Source organism: Adiantum capillus-veneris, chromosome 9 (genome assembly GCF_014529385.1).
Source record: "Adiantum capillus-veneris isolate H3 chromosome 9, ASM1452938v2, whole genome shotgun sequence".
NCBI lineage: Eukaryota > Viridiplantae > Streptophyta > Polypodiopsida > Polypodiales > Pteridaceae > Adiantum > Adiantum capillus-veneris.
This window is the reverse complement of record NC_140939.1, coordinates 37982044-38000532: the sequence shown is the minus strand read 5'-3', so window position 1 is coordinate 38000532 and position 18489 is coordinate 37982044. Positions and strand designations below refer to the sequence as shown.

At 45.3% G+C, this 18489-nt stretch overlaps 1 protein-coding gene across 1 annotated transcript in view; it reads right to left on the bottom strand.

The window, feature by feature from the left end:
* The window catches only part of ADSS (adenylosuccinate synthase), a 54818-nt gene extending 36817 nt beyond the window's left edge, over window positions 1-18001 (bottom strand). Inside the window, exon 1 of the mRNA XM_086519609.1 lies at window positions 17560-18001. Coding sequence (XP_086375735.1) covers window positions 17560-17886 — 327 coding nt within the window. The 5' untranslated portion in view covers window positions 17887-18001. The remainder of the gene's footprint in view (window positions 1-17559) is intronic.
* Between the last annotated feature and the right edge of the window lie 488 nt (window positions 18002-18489).

Below are 18489 nucleotides of genomic sequence, written 5' to 3'. Positions count from 1 at the left end.
AATCAGAGGATTCTTACCGAAGTTCTTGGTTTTCAATCGAAATTAATGTATTTTATCATTAATTTGCTGCTTTAGATTAAAATTCAGCATATGGTATACTTTTACATCTCTTTATAAGTCCCTCCCTCTATAAGTCTCTCTGTGCTGAGGGCCGGAATGCGGAGACGTCAGGGGGTGGCCTCTACACCTCCTTGCCGATCCTCCTCAATGGCAATGGGGCAGATAAATCCGCCAAAACGATAGGGGGCACCAGCTAGCTTGTGTACGGCTAGGACGCAAGAGAGTGAGTAGGTAACACACTATGCAATGAACCATATGAAATGCTTCTTGTCATGAAAGAGAGAGAGGGAGAGCACTCTACCAAAACCCTAAATAAAAAAAATCACTCACTAATCCCTAAGACCATGGGAGAAGAAGAGAGTGGAACCATCTTGACCATTTGCATGACCTTGAACACACATAAACAAATAGCGAGAGAGAGAGAGAGAGAGAGAGAGAGAGAGAGAGAGAGAGTGAGAGTTATGGGGCTGCATTTTAGGTATTGTATACTTATTCCATCACGAGAGAGTGATGGAGAGAGAGTTTTAGGGCTAGGAGTTCACATACCACCAAGTGATAAGCAATACATCATGCACAATAAGTAAGAGTAAGAACCACGAGAGAGATTTGTAGGAATATGACATAAGGAAACTATGTAACTATCAACACAAGACCATACTTACAATAGGGAGACTTAATGGGCAGCCATGGATACTCCAAGTGTAGGCATGAAGCTCAAAGTTCAAACACCAAGGCTTAAGAGGTGGTGTGTGTAGCGTAACCCTCTAGCAACTTGTTACCCTATTGTGTAGTGTGTTTTTTGTGTGTAGAAGAAGCCTCTTTATATAGAAGACCATACTTACAATAGAGAGACTTAATGGGCAGCCATGGATACTCCAAGTGTAGGCATGAAGCTCAAACACCAAGGCTTAAGAGGTGGTGTGTGTAGCGTAACCCTCTAGCAACTTGTTACCCTATTGTTTAGTGTGTTTTTGTGTGTAGAAGAGGCCTCTAGCTTTTGGGGGAGGGCTAATGATGGTGGCTTTTTGCATGCACCCCCACTCGGTATTTTTCATGTGTATCCTCGCCAAAGAAGCCAAATGCTTTTAGTGTATGAACCACCTCTAGCATTTCTATCTTTAGCATTTTTTTTCCTACTAGTAGATTTGGCTTGTTTTTCCTATTTTATCTTTCAAAAATAAATAAAACCCATCATATTTATCTTAATAAAAGTAAGGAACACTTTTCACATCATTACCTATTTTTCTAATATTTTTACTATTTATTATCTCATCACTAATTATTTTCCCTTCATTTTGCTATATGTTAATTCCTATTTTCTATTTTCATTATATTTGCATATCTCTATCATTATCTTCTCTTGGATGGTTGCAAGGTGAGTCATGGGTATACATCATGCTCACACAAGGCATCAATGAATCATCTTTGGAAGCATAAAGAAAGGTAAGGTCATATGGTCCACCAAAAAGACTTTTGGGATGTGGAAAATACATGTTTATTGGCTCGAATTTTAGCACGTAGCTCCACACCGAATTTGTCAAAGTGGCGTGAATGAAAGTTGTAGCTCGTGAGCTCATCTCTTTGCCAGTATTTTTATTTTATTTTTTGGAGCTCTAAGCGAGGAGCTATGTCCAAAATGGTGGGACCCTGTTGGCAGCTCACAGTGACAGGTTTGCCTACCCTATTTTCCCTACTTCCACACACACACACACAACCACTTTACCCTCAACTCTCTCTCACCCAACCTTGTAAAAACCCCTCTTTTTCTCACCTTTGTACATCATTATACCTCACTTACCACATCATTTGGCCTCTAGCTAGAGTGGCCACTCACATGGCTAGAGGCATCTTTTAGGCCTAGTCACAACTTGGCCATCATGCAAAAAACCAAAGTGGTGGGGAGGAGCTTCATTATCACTACACCATCCGCTTTGAAAAAGTTAATTGCAATTAGCAATTAACTCTATCTTAATCAAGCTTCCCCTCTCCTATATAAAGAGGCCTCTTCTACAGACAAAAAACACACTACACAATAGGGTAACAAGTTGCTAGAGGGTTACGCTACACACACCACCTCTTAAGCCTTGGTGTTTGAGCTTCATGCCTACACTTGGAGTATCCATGGCTGCCCATTAAGTCTCTCTATTGTAAATATGGTCTTGTGTTGATAGTTACATGGTTTCCTTATGCCATATTTCCACAAATCTCTCTCGTGGTTCTTACTCTTACTTATTGTGCATGATGTATTGCTTATCACTTGGTGGTATGTGAACTCCTAGCCCTAAAACTCCCTCTCCATCACTCTCTCGTGATGGGATAAGTATACAATACCTAAAATGCAACCCCATAACTCTCTCTCTCTCTCTCTCTCTCTCTCTCTCTCTCTCTCTCTCTCTCTCTCTCTCTCTTTGTTTATGTGTGTGTTCAAGGTCATGCAAATGGTCAAGATGGTTCCACTCTCTTCTTCTCCCATGGTCTTGGGGATTAGTGAGTGATTTTTTTTATTGCATGACAAGAAGCATTCCATATGGTCCATTGCATAGTGTGTTACCTACTCACTCTCTTGCGTCCTAGCCGCACACAAGCTAGGTGGTGCCCCCTATCGTTTTGGCGGATTTGTCTGCCCCATTGCCATTGAGGAGGATCGGCAAGGAGGTCTGGAGGCCACCCCCTGACGGCTCCGCATTCCGGCCCTCAATGCGAAGCAGAGAGAGAGAGAGAGAGAGAGAGAGAGAGAGAGAGTTACCTCTCTCCGTGTGAGCTCTGCAGCGTGACAAAGAACCTTGCACAAGGGTTTTTTTTTTACCAACGTGGGCGCTGACCTGGAGGATGGGCGTGTGTATGGCACGGGTGTGCGCAAGGGTGCCCCCTCCCAGGAACAAGCATATGCTGTCCTTTCTCTCCACGTGACATCCGTACAAAGGAGGGCGTTCGATTTTTTTTTTTTGGCAACGATAGAGTTTTTACACTGGCTTATTTTATGGCCAAGGATTTCTTTTTTTAAGTGACTTGGTCACTTGAGGTTTTTTTTTAAAAAAACCATAGTCTAGACACTTTAATTTTTTTAAGTTAAAGTGTGAACCCTGCTCATTGTTAAAAAAGTCACTTACAGAGACTTACAAGTTTGCAAAGATCTCTCTTTTCACTCCTCTGCTCGTCACATGAGTTCTCCCTCTCTCACCTGCTCGCGCTCCCGCCATCACCTGCTCGCGTTCAGACGCTCACGCCGACGCGTAGAGCTCTTCAACCTTCAACTTTCCGCGACCGAAAAGTGCAGAAAAAGCTCGGTTTCGCGTGCAAATTCCAGTTTTTTCACGCACTTCGCCATGGATTCCTCAAGCTCATATGTGCAGCGTGACGACGCGCCAGGTAACATCCAAATTCCATTCACGCATGCTCTCTACACATCAATTACAAGCACTTTCCAGAGTTTCCACCAGCGTGTTACCGCTCTGGAAAACGCGAATGTTCAGACGAACCTTTGCTTGGCCTCTCTCGAAGGGGTCGTACAGGGGCTCAGTTCCCGACTTTCTACTCTCGAAAATATGGCTCGGTCGACGACTGCACGTATTTCCGAGGGGGAAACCAATCTCCAGCAATTGCGGATGCAGATTGCTGCTTTTGGGCATTCGCAAGGTAGTCCGACTGCCACAATTCCGTACAAAACTATAAATTTCTCGGGTGAAGAGGAGGAGTGACCGGAATTAGCCATAAATAACTGGCTGCACTAGTGGACCACATACTTTGACCTCCATGGGGAGCATGATGAACGAAGGATTCAAACGATTCCTCTCTATCTGCGCAGCAAGGCGCTTACCTGGTGGCGTGACATGACAGAAAAGCCTACGACGTGGGCTGATTTTTGTGTGAAATTCAAGAGCGATTTCACCAAAATGGACCCTTTGAAAGCTTATGCCAAACTGCAGATTCTTTCGATGAAAACTCTGTCTTTCGATAAATATACGACAGCTTTCAAAGAGGCGCTCACCTTCTGCAAGGTGGACTCTATGCACGTAGTACACATGTATCTGCTGGGATTGCATGAGGACTACCGGTGGGCCTTCATAAAGGATAAAGCCCCGATTGACGTCGAGGATGCAATGGCAAAGGCCAGGACGTTCCATTTGATAAATGGAGCGAATTATGAGAAGAAAAGAACTGCAAACCATCAATCCGGTGAGGGTGCTTCGAGGATGCAGTGAAGAAGGGGGCTTGCTTCGGGTGTGGCCAGACGGGTCACCAAATCAAGGATTGTCCCAAGAAGAAGAAGACGCAGAAACCGCAAGTCCGTCCTTCGATTCAAATTCACGATATCTTAGGTAACTCTGATGTTGTTCGAGTTGAAATCCATCATTTAGCGCACAGTTCATGCACTAACTGTACTTTTAGCACCAAAGTGTTTGATAAGCACGATCTTCTCCGTTTCCCCGGGAAGATCAATGGTCACGACGTGACCGTACTCCTTGATAATGGAAGCTCACACAATTTTGTGGATGCAAAATTGGTGCAGAAACTGAGCCTACAGACGCGGGACAGTGACCATGAGTATCACGTGAAGATGGCTCGTGACGTGGATACGGATGTATGGAATCGGATGGTTCCAGACTTGTCGCTCGAGCTAGCTGATTACAAAGAGAACCTGGATTTCCACATCATGCGCCTAGATAGAGCAGATGTTATTTTAGGAATTCCATGGTTTTATGATAAACAAGACTCGTTGTATATAGACTATGTACATCACTCTCTTGTTTTTGTTAAGCAGAACATGCCTCGTGTATCTGTGTCGCTTTGTAATCAGAAGTCTGTAAATAATAGTTTTGCAATACCAGTTGTTACTGCTTTGGAAATGTATAAAGAAATAAAGTCTTCTGATGTTGACTTTTATCAATGTGTACCATCTGCTTGGTTTGATTCATTAGTGCTTGGTACTTCTGTCACTGAATTTCGCAAAAATGTTTCATGTTCTTCTGTTGAACTTGGGGATTCCGACGAATCCAACCTTATCCGCGAAATCATGATTGATTTCAAGGATGTTTTCCTGATGATCCACCTCCTGGCTTGCCGCCTTCAAGAGGAGTAGATCATGGCATTGAGTTGGTGGCTGGTAGTCAGCCCTTCTCAAAGCAACCCTATCGGTTTAGTAAAACCGAGGAGGACGAGATTCAGCGACAGCTGAAGGATTATCTCGACAGGGGTTTTGTTCGGCCTAGCAAATCCCCGTGGGAAGCGCAAGTGTTACTTTCTCGAAAGAAGGATAACACTATGCGCTTTTGCGTGGATTACAAGGGGTTGAATAAGCTCACTGTCAAGAACAAGTATCCGCTCCCGCGCATGGACGATCTCATAGATCGGCTCCATGGAGCGTTGTATTTTACGAAGATAGACCTGCGATCAGGCTATCATCAGATACGGATCAAACTGGAAGATATTCCTAAGACAGGCTTCCATACGCGTTATGGTCACTACGACTTTTTGGTCTTGCCTTTTGGTTTGACCAATGCTCCGGCTACGTTTCAGCAGATGATGAATGATCTGCTGAGACCATTTTTAGGCAACTTCGCTGTTGTATTTCTCGATGATATCTTGATCTACAGCCGAAGTTTGCTTGAGCACTTAGCGCATATACGCGCTGTTCTTGAAGTACTGAGAACTGAGAAGCTTTACGCTAAGGCTTCTAAGTGTGAATTCTTTACAAAAGAGCTTCTGTACTTGGGTCACATCATTACTCGCGATGGAATTCGCGTCGACCCTGAAAAGTTGGATAAAGTGCGAAATTGGCCCATTCTGAAGAATGTACGCCAAGTAAAGTCCTTTTTAGGCTTTACAGGATTCTTTCGCAAGTTTATCAAGGATTACTCTAAAGTTGCTGCTCTGCTTACGCAACTTTTAAAAGGAGGGGTGAAAGGGCCGAAGACTTCGGGTCCTCATCGTAAAGGTAATCCCCCTGTTGTCTTGAATGAGCATCTCGACAAGAGCTTTCGGACACTAAAGCACTTGGTGACTAGTGCGCCAATATTACACATTGTGGATCCTAGCAACCTGTTTGTGGTTGAAACGAATGCTAGTGATTATGCTATTGGTGCGGCATTATACCAGAATGGACGTCTTGTCGCGTTTGAAAGTAAGACACTTTCTGACGTTGAGATGCGTTATCCAAAGTATGAAAAGGAGCTTTATGCTGTAGTCCACGCCCTGAGGAAATGGCGGCACTACTTGTATGGCTCTACGTTTGTTGCATGGACAGATCATCATTCCTTGCGCTATATCTGTGATCAGGGTGATCTCAGAGGCCGGAAGGTTAGATTGGTTGAGCTTATGCAAGAGTTTGACTTTGAGATCCGTTATAGAAAAAGATCCAGCAACCGAGTTGCCGATGCGCTCAGCAGGATTCCTGAGGTCAATGCCTTGTCTATGGCTGAAATCTCGACGGATTTCTATCTCTCTCTCCGAGGGCTATGTCATTCCGATTGCCATTTTGGCAAGATATGGAACGAGGTCGAAGCGGGGCGTGACTCGCATACAGGCTTGGGTGGTCCGGAGACCCAAGTGAGTCGTGCTGGAGAGACGAGACAGCGACAATATTCCATTAGAGGTGGACTATTGTTCAGAAATGGTAAAGTCTGCATGCCGGAAATCGATGAGATTCGACAAAGGATTTTGTGCGAATGCCACGATGTTCCTAGCGTCGGGCACCCAGGCATCCAGAGAACTTTGGCTTTGGTCAAGCGATATTTCTATTGGCCAAGAATGCGCTCTTACATAGAGAGCTATGTGAAGAGATGCGCTCAGTGTCAGGTCAATAAGGCAGAGCGCCTTAGGAAAGCTAGCCTGCTACATCCATTGGAAATCCCAGATGCCAAGTGGCAAAGTATTTCCATGGACTTCATCGTGGGTTTGCCAAATACTAGTCGGGGCAATGACGCTATTTGGGTTGTGGTCGATAGACTCACAAAAATGGCGAAGTTTATACCAACGAAGTCGACAGTAAAAAGCCATGAGTTGGCGGTTTTATTTGTCGATCAACTTTATAAGCTGTATGGTCTCCCAGAAGATATCGTCAATGATCGTGATACTAAGTTCACTGGCCGATTTTGGTGAGATGTCTTTGCTCACCTTCAGACGAAGTTGAGTATGTCGTCTTCTGACCATCCTGAGTCCGATGGACAAACGGAGAGGATGAATCAGACGTTAGAGGACATGTTGAGAGCCTATGTCTCTCACAGACAATCTGACTGGGAAAGGTATCTTCCACAGTTAGAGTTTGCCTATAATAGTAGCAAGCATTCTGCTACTGGATTTAGCCCGTTCATGCTGATGTATGGATTTGAGCCTAAATCCCCGATTGCTATTGGCTTAGAGAAAGTCAAGGAGCGCCAAGCTCGTGATTTCCTATATGACATGCAAGAAATGCTCGAATTGGCTAAGGATAGTATAAGAACGGCTCGTGACCGAGTTACTACTAATGCTAATCAAAAGAGGTCTCCAAGGACTCTAGATGTGGGACAATGGGTCTATCTGAAGATACCCAAGGATTCCAAGACTATGCGAACAGGAAAGCATTACAAGCTTTCAGCTAGATATTGTGGTCCGTTCTTGATCACAAAGAAGATTGGCCAAGTTACCTACAAGCTGGCTCTTCCTTCGGATGTTAGTGTACATCCAGTGTTTCATGTCAGCCGCCTTAAAGTAAAATTGGGCGAAGCCGACGTTGTGGTGCTTATCGAGGAAAATGTATGGCAAGATATGCAAACTGAGTATATTCCTCGAGAACCAAAAGCGGTTTTAGATCATCGTACCCATCATTCACGTCAAAAGGCTTATGACGAGTACTTAATTAAATGGAAGGGTCAATCTAAAAGGTTTGCTACTTGGGAACCTGTTAGAGCTTTGAAGGCTCAGTATCCCCACTTCATTGATGAGGACATCAATGGTTCTTAAGGGGGTAAGTATGTTATGTCCCGCTCACAAAAGAGGGGATCTAGCCCAGATGCCGTCGGGATGGGCGTCCAGTGTTCGGGCGGACGTAGTGTGAACCCGGCCAGTGTGGCTGGCCATTATTATAAAAGGGAGGCCAAGGCCTCATTTGTAGTTATCGACCCTAGTTATCGACCCCCACTGGCAAAGTGCCAGTGGTTAGCCTGCGAGGCTAGGAGTGCGCGAGGTCACCTCGAGGAGGTGAGGCCGGGTGGTATGGGACGCTCGGTCTTACAGGTGCACGCCTACGTCCTCGGACGCTGGCCCCTGCACGAGGGAGCTGCCGGATGGTGGCTATGGTCGGGTGGTTCGTTCGACGCGTATCCGTAGGCGGTCTGTGTAGCCAGGAGTGAGTATATTCCTCAAGAACCAAAAGCGGTTTTAGATCATCGTACCCGTCATTCACGTCAAAAGGCTTATGACAAGTACTTAATTAAATGGAAGGGTCAATCTGAAAGATTTGCTACTTGGGAACCTGTTAGAGCTTTGAAGGCTCAGTATCCCCACTTCATTGATGAGGACATCAATGGCTCTTAAGGGGGGAAGTATGTTATGTCCCGCTCACAGGAGAGGGAATCTAGCCCAGATGCCGTCCGGATGGGCGTCCAGTGTCCGCGCGAACGTAGTGTGACCCGGCCAATGTGGCTGGCCATTATTATAAAAGGGAGGCCAAGGCCTCATTTGTAGTTATCGACCCTAGTTATCGACCCCCACTGGCAGAGTGCCAGTGGTTAGCCCGCGAGGCTAGGAGTGCGCGAGGTCACCTCGAGGAGGTGAGGCCGGGTGATATGGGACGCTCGGTCTTACAGGTGCACGCCTACGTCCTCGGACGCTTGCCCCAGCACGGGGGAGCTGCCGGATGGTGGCTATGGTCGGGTGGCTATGGTCGGGTGGTTCGTTCGACGCGTATCTGTAGGCGGTCTGTGTAGCCGAGAGATCCTTTCTCCGCGTTCGTTTCAAATACGATGTGCTATTGGCCAGATACGCACATCTTCACACCAGCTGCGGATCGGGACTGGGAGATACAGCAGAGTACCAGCAGAGGCCAGGACATGCCCCCTGTGTGACATCGAGCGTGAGACAGAGTTGCACTACACATGCCACTGCCCCGTCTACTACAAGATACGAGGCCGCTTCCATTGCTTGTTCAGAGAGGGCTTTGGACCATTCTCTAGAGTCATGCGGTACGAGGATCAGAGATGCCTGGGTTTGTTTTTGCTCGAGCTGCGCAGACACAGACAGAGCCTGATGAGAGGAGAGGCTAGCCAGTCTTAGAGACAAATCACAGACTTCTTTAGAGCTGCCACTGAACACCCGGAGGAGTTACTACCACAGCAGAGCCCGTCGCTTTACACCAGAGGCATACTGATCGACCGAGCGACTGAGCTGGGGAGATCCAGACGCCCACGACTGCGGAGGACTACACAGCATCGACGGAGGCTGCATCAGAGGATTGGGGTCACTTTGGCTCGACATGCACGACGCCCGGTCAGACTACTAACCATGGAGGAGATTGATGAGATCCGCCAGCGACCGATGCTGGATCTCCTGTGATCTAGCTATCCCAGCTAGTTGTTTAGCTACTTAGTCCACACCTAGCAGTTTAGGATTCCATAGTATTTTATTTTGTCATTTTGTCATTCTATCATCTTGTTACTCTGACTTTGTATCAGATCCACCACATTGTAACTTTCTGGTCTCATAGGTCCCTTTGGCCTTTTGAAGACGTTAATATAACATTTCATTTCTCTCTCTCTCTCTCTCTCTCTCTCTCTCTCTCTCTCTCTCTCTCTCTCTCTCTCTCTCTCTCTCTCTCTCTCTCTCTCTCTCTCTCTCTCTCTCTCTCTAAAAAGGGGATGTATTCCATGTACATAAGAGACCTCTAGAGATGGTCAACCCAAAGGAAGTACCAAAGCAAGGTAACAATGTGTAGACTATGTAAACATCAAGGTGGCATGTAAGATGAGTGTGACATGAACCATTGGGGGGGTGCATAATGCCATTTGATGTGGGCATGATCCCGACTAAAAGGAACTGACAATCTCACCCATGTGTGAAGAAAGACGCATCAACAATGCTCCGCTGCCCTAGAGGAGATAGTTGAAGAATCCCAAGAGTATGTAGCAACTCATTTCAAATGGCTATAAAGACGGTGGATGTAGAGGATTGTGAGCCCACAATGTGGGCACATCGAGCTGTCCACATGGTCCAAAGCGTGATGCTGCATATCATGGTGAACACACTGTCCCACTGGAAAAATTCCAACAAGTAACCTGCATTTGGGATCATCTGTAGAGTGCCCAGTCTGTATCCTAAGGAAGTAAGCATGAAGACCAGATTTGTGGGCAAGCCCTGAAAAAACGTGTGACCCCGGAAATTGCAAAAGCCATGCAACTAACCCCCCACGTCACAAACCCATCAGGGATGCCTACTCTAATCAATCAACAAATTGCCATCCACACTGGTTCAACCCCTAGAAACAATCCCCGTACTATGAGCTTGGCAAGCAATGCCTCCTCTGAAACTATGGATCAATAATCCCCAAGCCTCTCTCCTCTCTAGGTAAAATGACTGTGTCCCAATGGACTTGTGGTCGAGAACTCGTCACTAGAGCCATCTAGACCATCCCACAAATAGTTGTGTACAAGGTGCTTCAAACGTGCCATAATGACAGAGTGAAGAGTCATGCAGGATGTGGTGAACCAAGCCATTGCAAGAAGAACTTGATTCACCACAAGGGCTCTGCCAACTAAAAACCTCACCAAAAGACAAATGCAAGGATGACCGATGGCAAAGTTTCTTCTTGATAGACGGTAGCATGGGTACAAATTGCTGCTCAACTGACACATCAATGCCATCATGGAAACCCAAATATCTGCAAGTCTGTCCTCTAGGTAGCCTAAGTGAAATTATCATGCGCACTCCATTAACAATCCTCATCCAATCCTACAAGAAAACCAAAAGTTTTGTGCCAATTGATGAGAACACCACTAGCCAAGCAAAAGATAGCGAGAGCATCCCGTAATCTGTCCAAGGTGGGTGTCTCATACTGTACAAAGAGCATAGTGTCATCTACATACTCTTGATCCAACAAATCTCACGAGTCATCGAAAGGCATAGTAAGACCTCTCAATTGTGAGGTCCTATGACACAAGAAAGAGACATGGCGTCGACCAAAAACAGAAAGAAGTAAGCTACCAAGGTACATCCTGTCGGACTGAACAAGACATAGGAAAATGTCATCCAATGTGGCCTCTAATCGTGGCAGTGCTGGAGGCAATACGGTATAATGCAAATACATCTCTAATCCACTGCAAGGAAAAACCAATCCTTTGAATAGTGTACTCCAAGAAACCTCAATCTACTCTATCATAAGCCTTCTCAAAATCAAGAAGCATGAACGCTTTAGGCTGATCTATCTAACGAGCCCACACAGTGCCTCATAGAAAATCAAGAAGCATGAACGCTTTAGGCTGATCTATCTAACGAGCCCACTCAATTGCCTCATAGAAGGTAAAGATGTTATCCAAAATACATTGATCCAACACAAAACCTATCTGTGAAGCATGGATGAGATTTGGCATAAAGGATTTCAACCGCATATTGATCATGCGAGCAAAGATCTTACACATAGAAGACATGAGAGTGATCGCTCTCCACTCTTGGGTTGACGATGCATCTTGCCCTTTCGGTATAACAGAAATAAGTCCCAAACACATAGATGCATGCATCTCTCTGTGTCAAATATATGATGTAAACTGAAAGCATAACAGGGCTGAGAGCATCCCAAAACTACAAGAAGAACTATAGTCAACCCATCCTCTACAAGACAAGAGGCATCATGCACAGAGAAGTGAGCTAGTAAAGTGACATATTCGTTGTAACCGCACGTTGTACATGAGACTAAATCTCTTCTCTAGCATGCACGATAACATCAGTCCGATGACCGGCAGTGAACAAATGCTCAAGAAAATCGCAAGCAATGTCAAGGACCACATTAAGGTCTGTGTGTAACCTGTCTCCATAATCTTGTAAGGCTCTAATAAAAGCCCCCTTCGGACGATCCTGCAAGTGTGCAAAGAAATCCTTATTCATCCTATCGGCTTTCGATATCCATGTCGAGACTGACGCAGGATAGGCGAATTCTGTCATGTGCACATGGCTCTGTGTGCCACGTAAACATGCTTCATCGACTTCCAGAGCCCTTCTTCCTAGATAGGGATGTTTAGAATCCTAGGAGGATTAGTACCAGCAATTGTGTGAGCCTGTTTGCAGGACCTACATGTCCGGACAAGTCCATTAGATTAGGTTTTCCAGTTTTGGAACCCTCTTGCATAAATGGTTTATATACGCGTTTTGACAAATGTTATTACACTACGCTGGGTATCTGGCATGACGAGCATGTAGTTGTAGGTTAGAGGAATCCAACAAACCATTCTCCGCGTCAATCGGATTTCCGGGTGGGCAGATGTGCGACAGTTGCCCCCAAATCTGGACCCCTGGACTTATTTTTAAAATAAATCATTTTATGATTTATTTGTTGGGAAGTAGGACACCTGCCCTACCTAGGCCTAAGCAAATTCTGAAGGCCTCATAATTCACCTATAAAGGGATGCAAGCAACCTAGCGTTTGCAACAGAAGGCAGAAGAGGAAGTGCAAGTTGCAAATTCAGCCAGCGTTTTGCAAAATTTAGCCCTGGCACAAGGTGTTGCCAGCAGATCAGGTCAGCGTTTTCAGTTTTCAGTTTTCAGCCGGTCGCCATTGTGTGCGGGTGAGATCTGCAGCCTTGCCGTCTTCGGATGCGGTCCAGTACTTCGGCAACCCATCTAGCTCTCCCCTCGGCCATTCCCTCGCCAGAGTTGAGTGCTCCATTGTTGTCCATCGTCGGCCTAGTCGAGATCTGCGTTTCCAGCCCTTCATCCCTCTCACATCGGGAGTGCAAATCAACCGATGGTGGTCATCCGTCATTCCCACATCAAGGAGGATACAACGCGCATCAAATCAGTCCTGGAGGTGCCTCTTTCAGAGGAGTTACCGCGGCGACAGTCATCCCTTGAGTCAGTAGAGTCTGCATTGAGGTATTGCATTGTGTATACATTCCATTTACGCAATAAGCAAATACCACATCGGTAACGGTGTGGGGGGCCCTAGAGAGGGTTGGTTGGGACCCCATCGGGTGTCGCTCTCTTCTTCTCTCTCTTTCTCTCTCCCTCTACACATCTCTGCTGCATTCTCTCAGCCCCTCTCTTCGCGGGAAGGTAAAAAGAACCATCATTCAAGCATAAAGCATTCACTAACGCAAGGAAGAAAAGAAAGGATTTTGTGGAAGTGTAAAACTAGATCTTCACCATTTCAATTCCGCTGCGCATGACATTGGTATTAGAGCTTTGAAGATTTTGCACTAATCCGCTAATCCCCAAAAAGTTTTTTTCCTCTTGTGTTTTTGGTTGTGTGTGCAGCCCTTCGTTGTATACTCCTCCCACTCTTGGAACAGCAAGCCTGCCATTGTGCGTAGAGCCGTGCACCTTGAGCGTCAAAAAATAGAAACCAATTGTATACCGGGTGTTGCATGTGGGGTGTGCCGACGAGGGGGTAGATAGTCTCCCGAAGGTTAGTCTACGACCTTCCTTGAACCAAGAGGAGAAATCCTTGCATGGTCAAGACTCGTAGCGGTATGGAGACCTCCACCAATCAAGAAGGCGAGCAAGTGCCACCTACAATTCCTCCTAGCCCTCCCCCAACCCCTCCTCCTTTGCCACCAAATCCCATGGATGCCATGATGTGCATGATGATGGAGATGATGATGCGGCACGCCGGCAAGACGAAGCTTGATGACAAGAACGAATGGACACAGAGGAAGCACGTCGATTAGAGCAAGTGGAAACGGCGGAGCGTGAGGAGCGTGGATTGGGACGGCCGAAGCAGAGGCTTGTAGGCTAAACCATGCGTGATCTCATCACCACCTTGTCGGTGAGATCCTATACCTCTCATTCAGAGCTCGATTATGAAAAGCTTGCCAAGACCATCACGGAGGCGACCATTGCTACACGAATGACCAATGAACTTATTTCCGAGAAGATCACGTTTAGTAACTATAACGGTAAGACGGATGCGATTGTCATTTACTCTTGGCTGTATAAATTTACATCCTATTTTGCGGTTGTGGAAAAAGTATGATAATAACAAGGTTCTCTTGGCTTCCGTGCATCTCACCAGTGATGCCATGACTTGGAAGGATGAGTGGATGGAAAAGAAGCAAGAAGCCCACATGGATGCCCATTCGGAGTCTCTTCTCATTCCCCCTCTCGAGCTTAGTTGGGAGGAGTTCGAGGAGGATCTAAGGACTCACTTCTTACCTCCACAGTACTTGAAGCGATTCAAAGAGGATTTTCGGGCTTTGTCTGAACAAGGTAAACTTGTGATGTCATATGCTAACTGTGTCGCAGCTAGGTGGACAATTGCCGAAATCAGATAATGAAAGATTAGAGGCTTTTCTCTTTGGATTGAACCACTCCATCAAGTTTGATGTGGAGGCCGGTGATCCAAAGACATTGCAAGATGTTATACGCTTGGCTCAACTCCAAGAGATGAAGCACAAGGGTAAGCTCAAGACAGCCTTTGGTAATAGTAACTCTTCCTCTCGTGACTCGTCTAAAGACAAGAACTCTAATGGGAATGGTAAAAGAACTCTCAATTCTTCTGCTCAATCTAATTCTCCATCTCAATCTAAGGGCGATAAATCTAATGATAAGGGTAAAGAAAAATCTCATAAGCCTCAACTCACATCTGATGAACATCTGATGAAAAGATTGCTCAAGGAGTTTTAGGTTGTCAAATAACTAGAAAATGAACTCATAAAATGTTAAGGACATGTGAATGGTCAACGGGTCATTGTGTGGTTTGATTCTGGAAGTTATCATGATGTCATAAGTGAACCTCTTATGAAACATGCACGTCTTCAGGCTTCTCCCATCCCCACCCTCCCGGTGTAGGGGTTTTCTGAAGGCATGGACGCTTCGATCTCTCAAGAAGTTAATGATGTCAAATTCGTCATTCAACAAACTCAATTTACTCGTCGTTTTGTAATCTCTAAACTTGCACAATGTGACATTATTATGGGCATTAAGTGGTTTCGCATGTTTAAACCCGTTGTTGACTGGGAGAAGTGCACACTTCTCATCAACAACAATGTGTCGCAACCAGTCCTCATTCGAGGCGAGAGTAACATTCCCTCTCTCCCTCTCATTTCTCATGTCCAAGCAAAAAGGGAGCTACGTCGAGGAGCCCAAGCGACGGTCATCTATCTCAACCCCACATCACGGAACTTGGGTATTCGTGACAGGTATGGTGAGTTGTTTGAAAAGTTTAAGCACTTGTTTATCTAGGATGATCTTCCCCCTACACTTCCTCCCGAGCGACCCGAGGATCATCTGTCATTGACCTATAGTAACATTGCCCTTGGCGCAGTGTTACAGCAAAACAACCATCATCCAAGCATTTCTTTCTCTTAAACTATACCAAGATGCACATCTCTCTAACCAAACCACCTTTCCCAAAGGCCTCGCTAAACTCGATCTCAAACAAGTTTGCAAACTATCTGATATCCATAAAGTCAACCATTGTCTGCTCCTGTATGGTATCATAAATAGCCTCCCTCGTCCAAATGGAGTCCTCATATAGAGCCTGTACGTTGAATCTGATCATGGGAGTTCGCTCTAGATTGAGTAAAATGTGACGTGTTCCTGACAACTACAAGGAACTCAAAGAGACATCTAGAGATATCCATAGACCAACCGCAAAGAACTGCGAGGACAAGATCTCAGATAACAGGACACCTATTAGTGATGCAAAACCTACCAAATAGTCAAAATCCTCTACAAAATGAGAAGACTCTCTCTCTCTCTCTCTCTCTCTCTCTCTCTCTCTCTCTCTCTCTCTCTCTCTCTCTCTCTCTCTCTCATTTCAAGTATCTAAAAGAAACCATTAATAATGCATAAGTTGCATTTATTAATGCAAGGAAAGAACAACAGTTCGTACAAGCGTGAATTCTCGAATCTAGCTATATTCTCTCAATTCCATTGCATCTGACAGTACCTTTGGCCAATAAAAGAATCATTCAATCTTTTCCAATGTAGCATTTATATCCATATGACCACCCATTACAACGTCATGCACAATCGGTGCTCTATTGCTGCATTTTCAGTAGCATGCCTATTTCTCGCCCACTCCATGCTCTTTCCAAATCTACAACATCCCATCCTCTTCTAGACTTGGACTCGCTTCTCTAACGCGCTCCCATCACACTACAGTGCATTTGTGTGTGTGTGTGTGTGTGTGTGTGTGTGTGTGTGTGTGTGTGTGTGTGTTTGGGGGGGGGGGGCAACAGGATCCCCACAGACATGTATATAGTTCTATGCGTCATAATTTTCCGGCGTATTTTCGGGTTGTTGGCACTCTAAGATCATGTCTAACCATCCATCTTTGGTACATCCGATCTCATCGACATAGATCACAAAGGAAAATGTAGAGAAACCATGCCTAAATGCTACTGAGGCAATTTTTATGATGGAGATGTGCTTTCCACACATTTTCTTACAATGCAAATGCACCTACTCGTCCTTGTGATTGACAAAGTTGTTGTTGAGATATCAAGCTCAACACACGGTACTTTGATGACTTCTTGCCTATATTTATCATTGGCACCAAGTAGCAGACATGAGGATCACTGTCAATGGTACTACAACTGGACTTCATCAACAAAATCTTTGATATCATGTCAAAGTAGACGATGCGGAAGCATAGAGAAAGGATATGTACGAGAGAGAGAGACAAAGAGAGATTCTCCAAACCAAAACTATCAGCAAATGAATTAGTTGATTATTACAATGGGGGCTAGGGGTTCTCGAATACCTCTCAACTCAGGGCAATTCTAATGCCAAATAAGTAGAAAATACATAAAATGACAAATAAATAAGATCACATTGAGCATTCGCTTGAGATGCATAACTTTAACAACCCCCTCCCCCCCCCCCCCCCCCAAAAAAAGAAGCTTGATTACATTTGTAACAGACAGTAAACGAGTTTTTAGTGGACATTGACTTCATACAGGCGTGCATTTGACCACCACTCACAAGACAATGCAAAATGATAGCACGCACAAGCATAAGCAAGAATCAAAAATCGAGGAGATTCATACACATCATAGAAAAAGCATGGGGTAATCATCTAGAGGAGGGTCGTAGGCTAAAGTCCATTCCAAACAATTACATCACTTGAACATGCACACATGTGTCTCACTAAAAAGCATCATCCAACAAACCTACAAGATATCCACTTCTAAAACGTAATTACCAGTAAATACACACTGACAGTACAAAGCAGAATACTGGAAAAAAATTGTCTCGAAACAAATACAGTTCAGAAACAATATACCAAGATGCACACACAGAGTATGAAAACATCAGAAAAATGTTTGGCTATTACATGCAAAGCAAGCACACAATCTTGAAACACCAGTACCTAACCTGACATCTGGCCACTATGTCATAGCGCTCAGCAAGGATATCGACAAGTTTTCCCTTTCCTTCATCCCCCCACTGAGTGCCAAGCACAGCACAGACCTGACTGAGGGAGCTGTAGGCATCTTCAGCAACAGATTTCTTCTCTGCAACCTCAGAGCTAGCTATGGAAGCACGAACTTCAAAACGCTGCCGAGTAATCTGTGTTCTTTCGGGGACCTGAATTTTCAAGCTGCGCCCAACATTACCAAGCGCTTGAAAATCTGGGCAAGCTGCGGCCTGCGATGGGCAGCGAGCACCAGAAACGCAATAGCCCGCAGCTGCCATCGGCATTACCTTCACTATGGTTGATTCGCAGGAGAGCTTGCTGCTTGCCAGACTTCACACGCTTGGAAATTTTCCCCTCCCTTAGGCAGCAATTTCAGACTGCGAGCTGTTCCTCGCAACGTTCACTTTCCACCCAGTAAAGTTGCGCCTAGCTTTTAAGGGCGTGGTCACGCGAGGCTTAGTTATCTGTAAGCCTCGTGTACGGCATTCAAAAGGCGACGGGCAAGCGCAGGTAGTGAGAGAGAGAGTGAGGCGCAGGCAGTGAGAGAGAAACAAATGTTGCGACCGGCAAGTAGCGGGCATAGTTTTCCAACTCTGCTAAAAAAGACATAGTGACACGAACTAAGCCCGTAAAAATGCTCAGAAACGCTGTCAGAAATGTTACGGCCAACTAAGCCTCGCGTGACCATAGCCTAAGTATCGAGGTCCACCGCGTCATTTCCAGTTCACCCTTCCATTCTCCTTCTTCAAATATTCCTCATAAAAACTCAAGGATGGGAAAAAAGGGAAAAAGTGAATAAATATCCATGATTTTGTACGAATTCAGTGTGAAAACCTTCATGTAAGTCAAATTTGATTATTATCGAGAATGTATTAGTGAAAGAACGG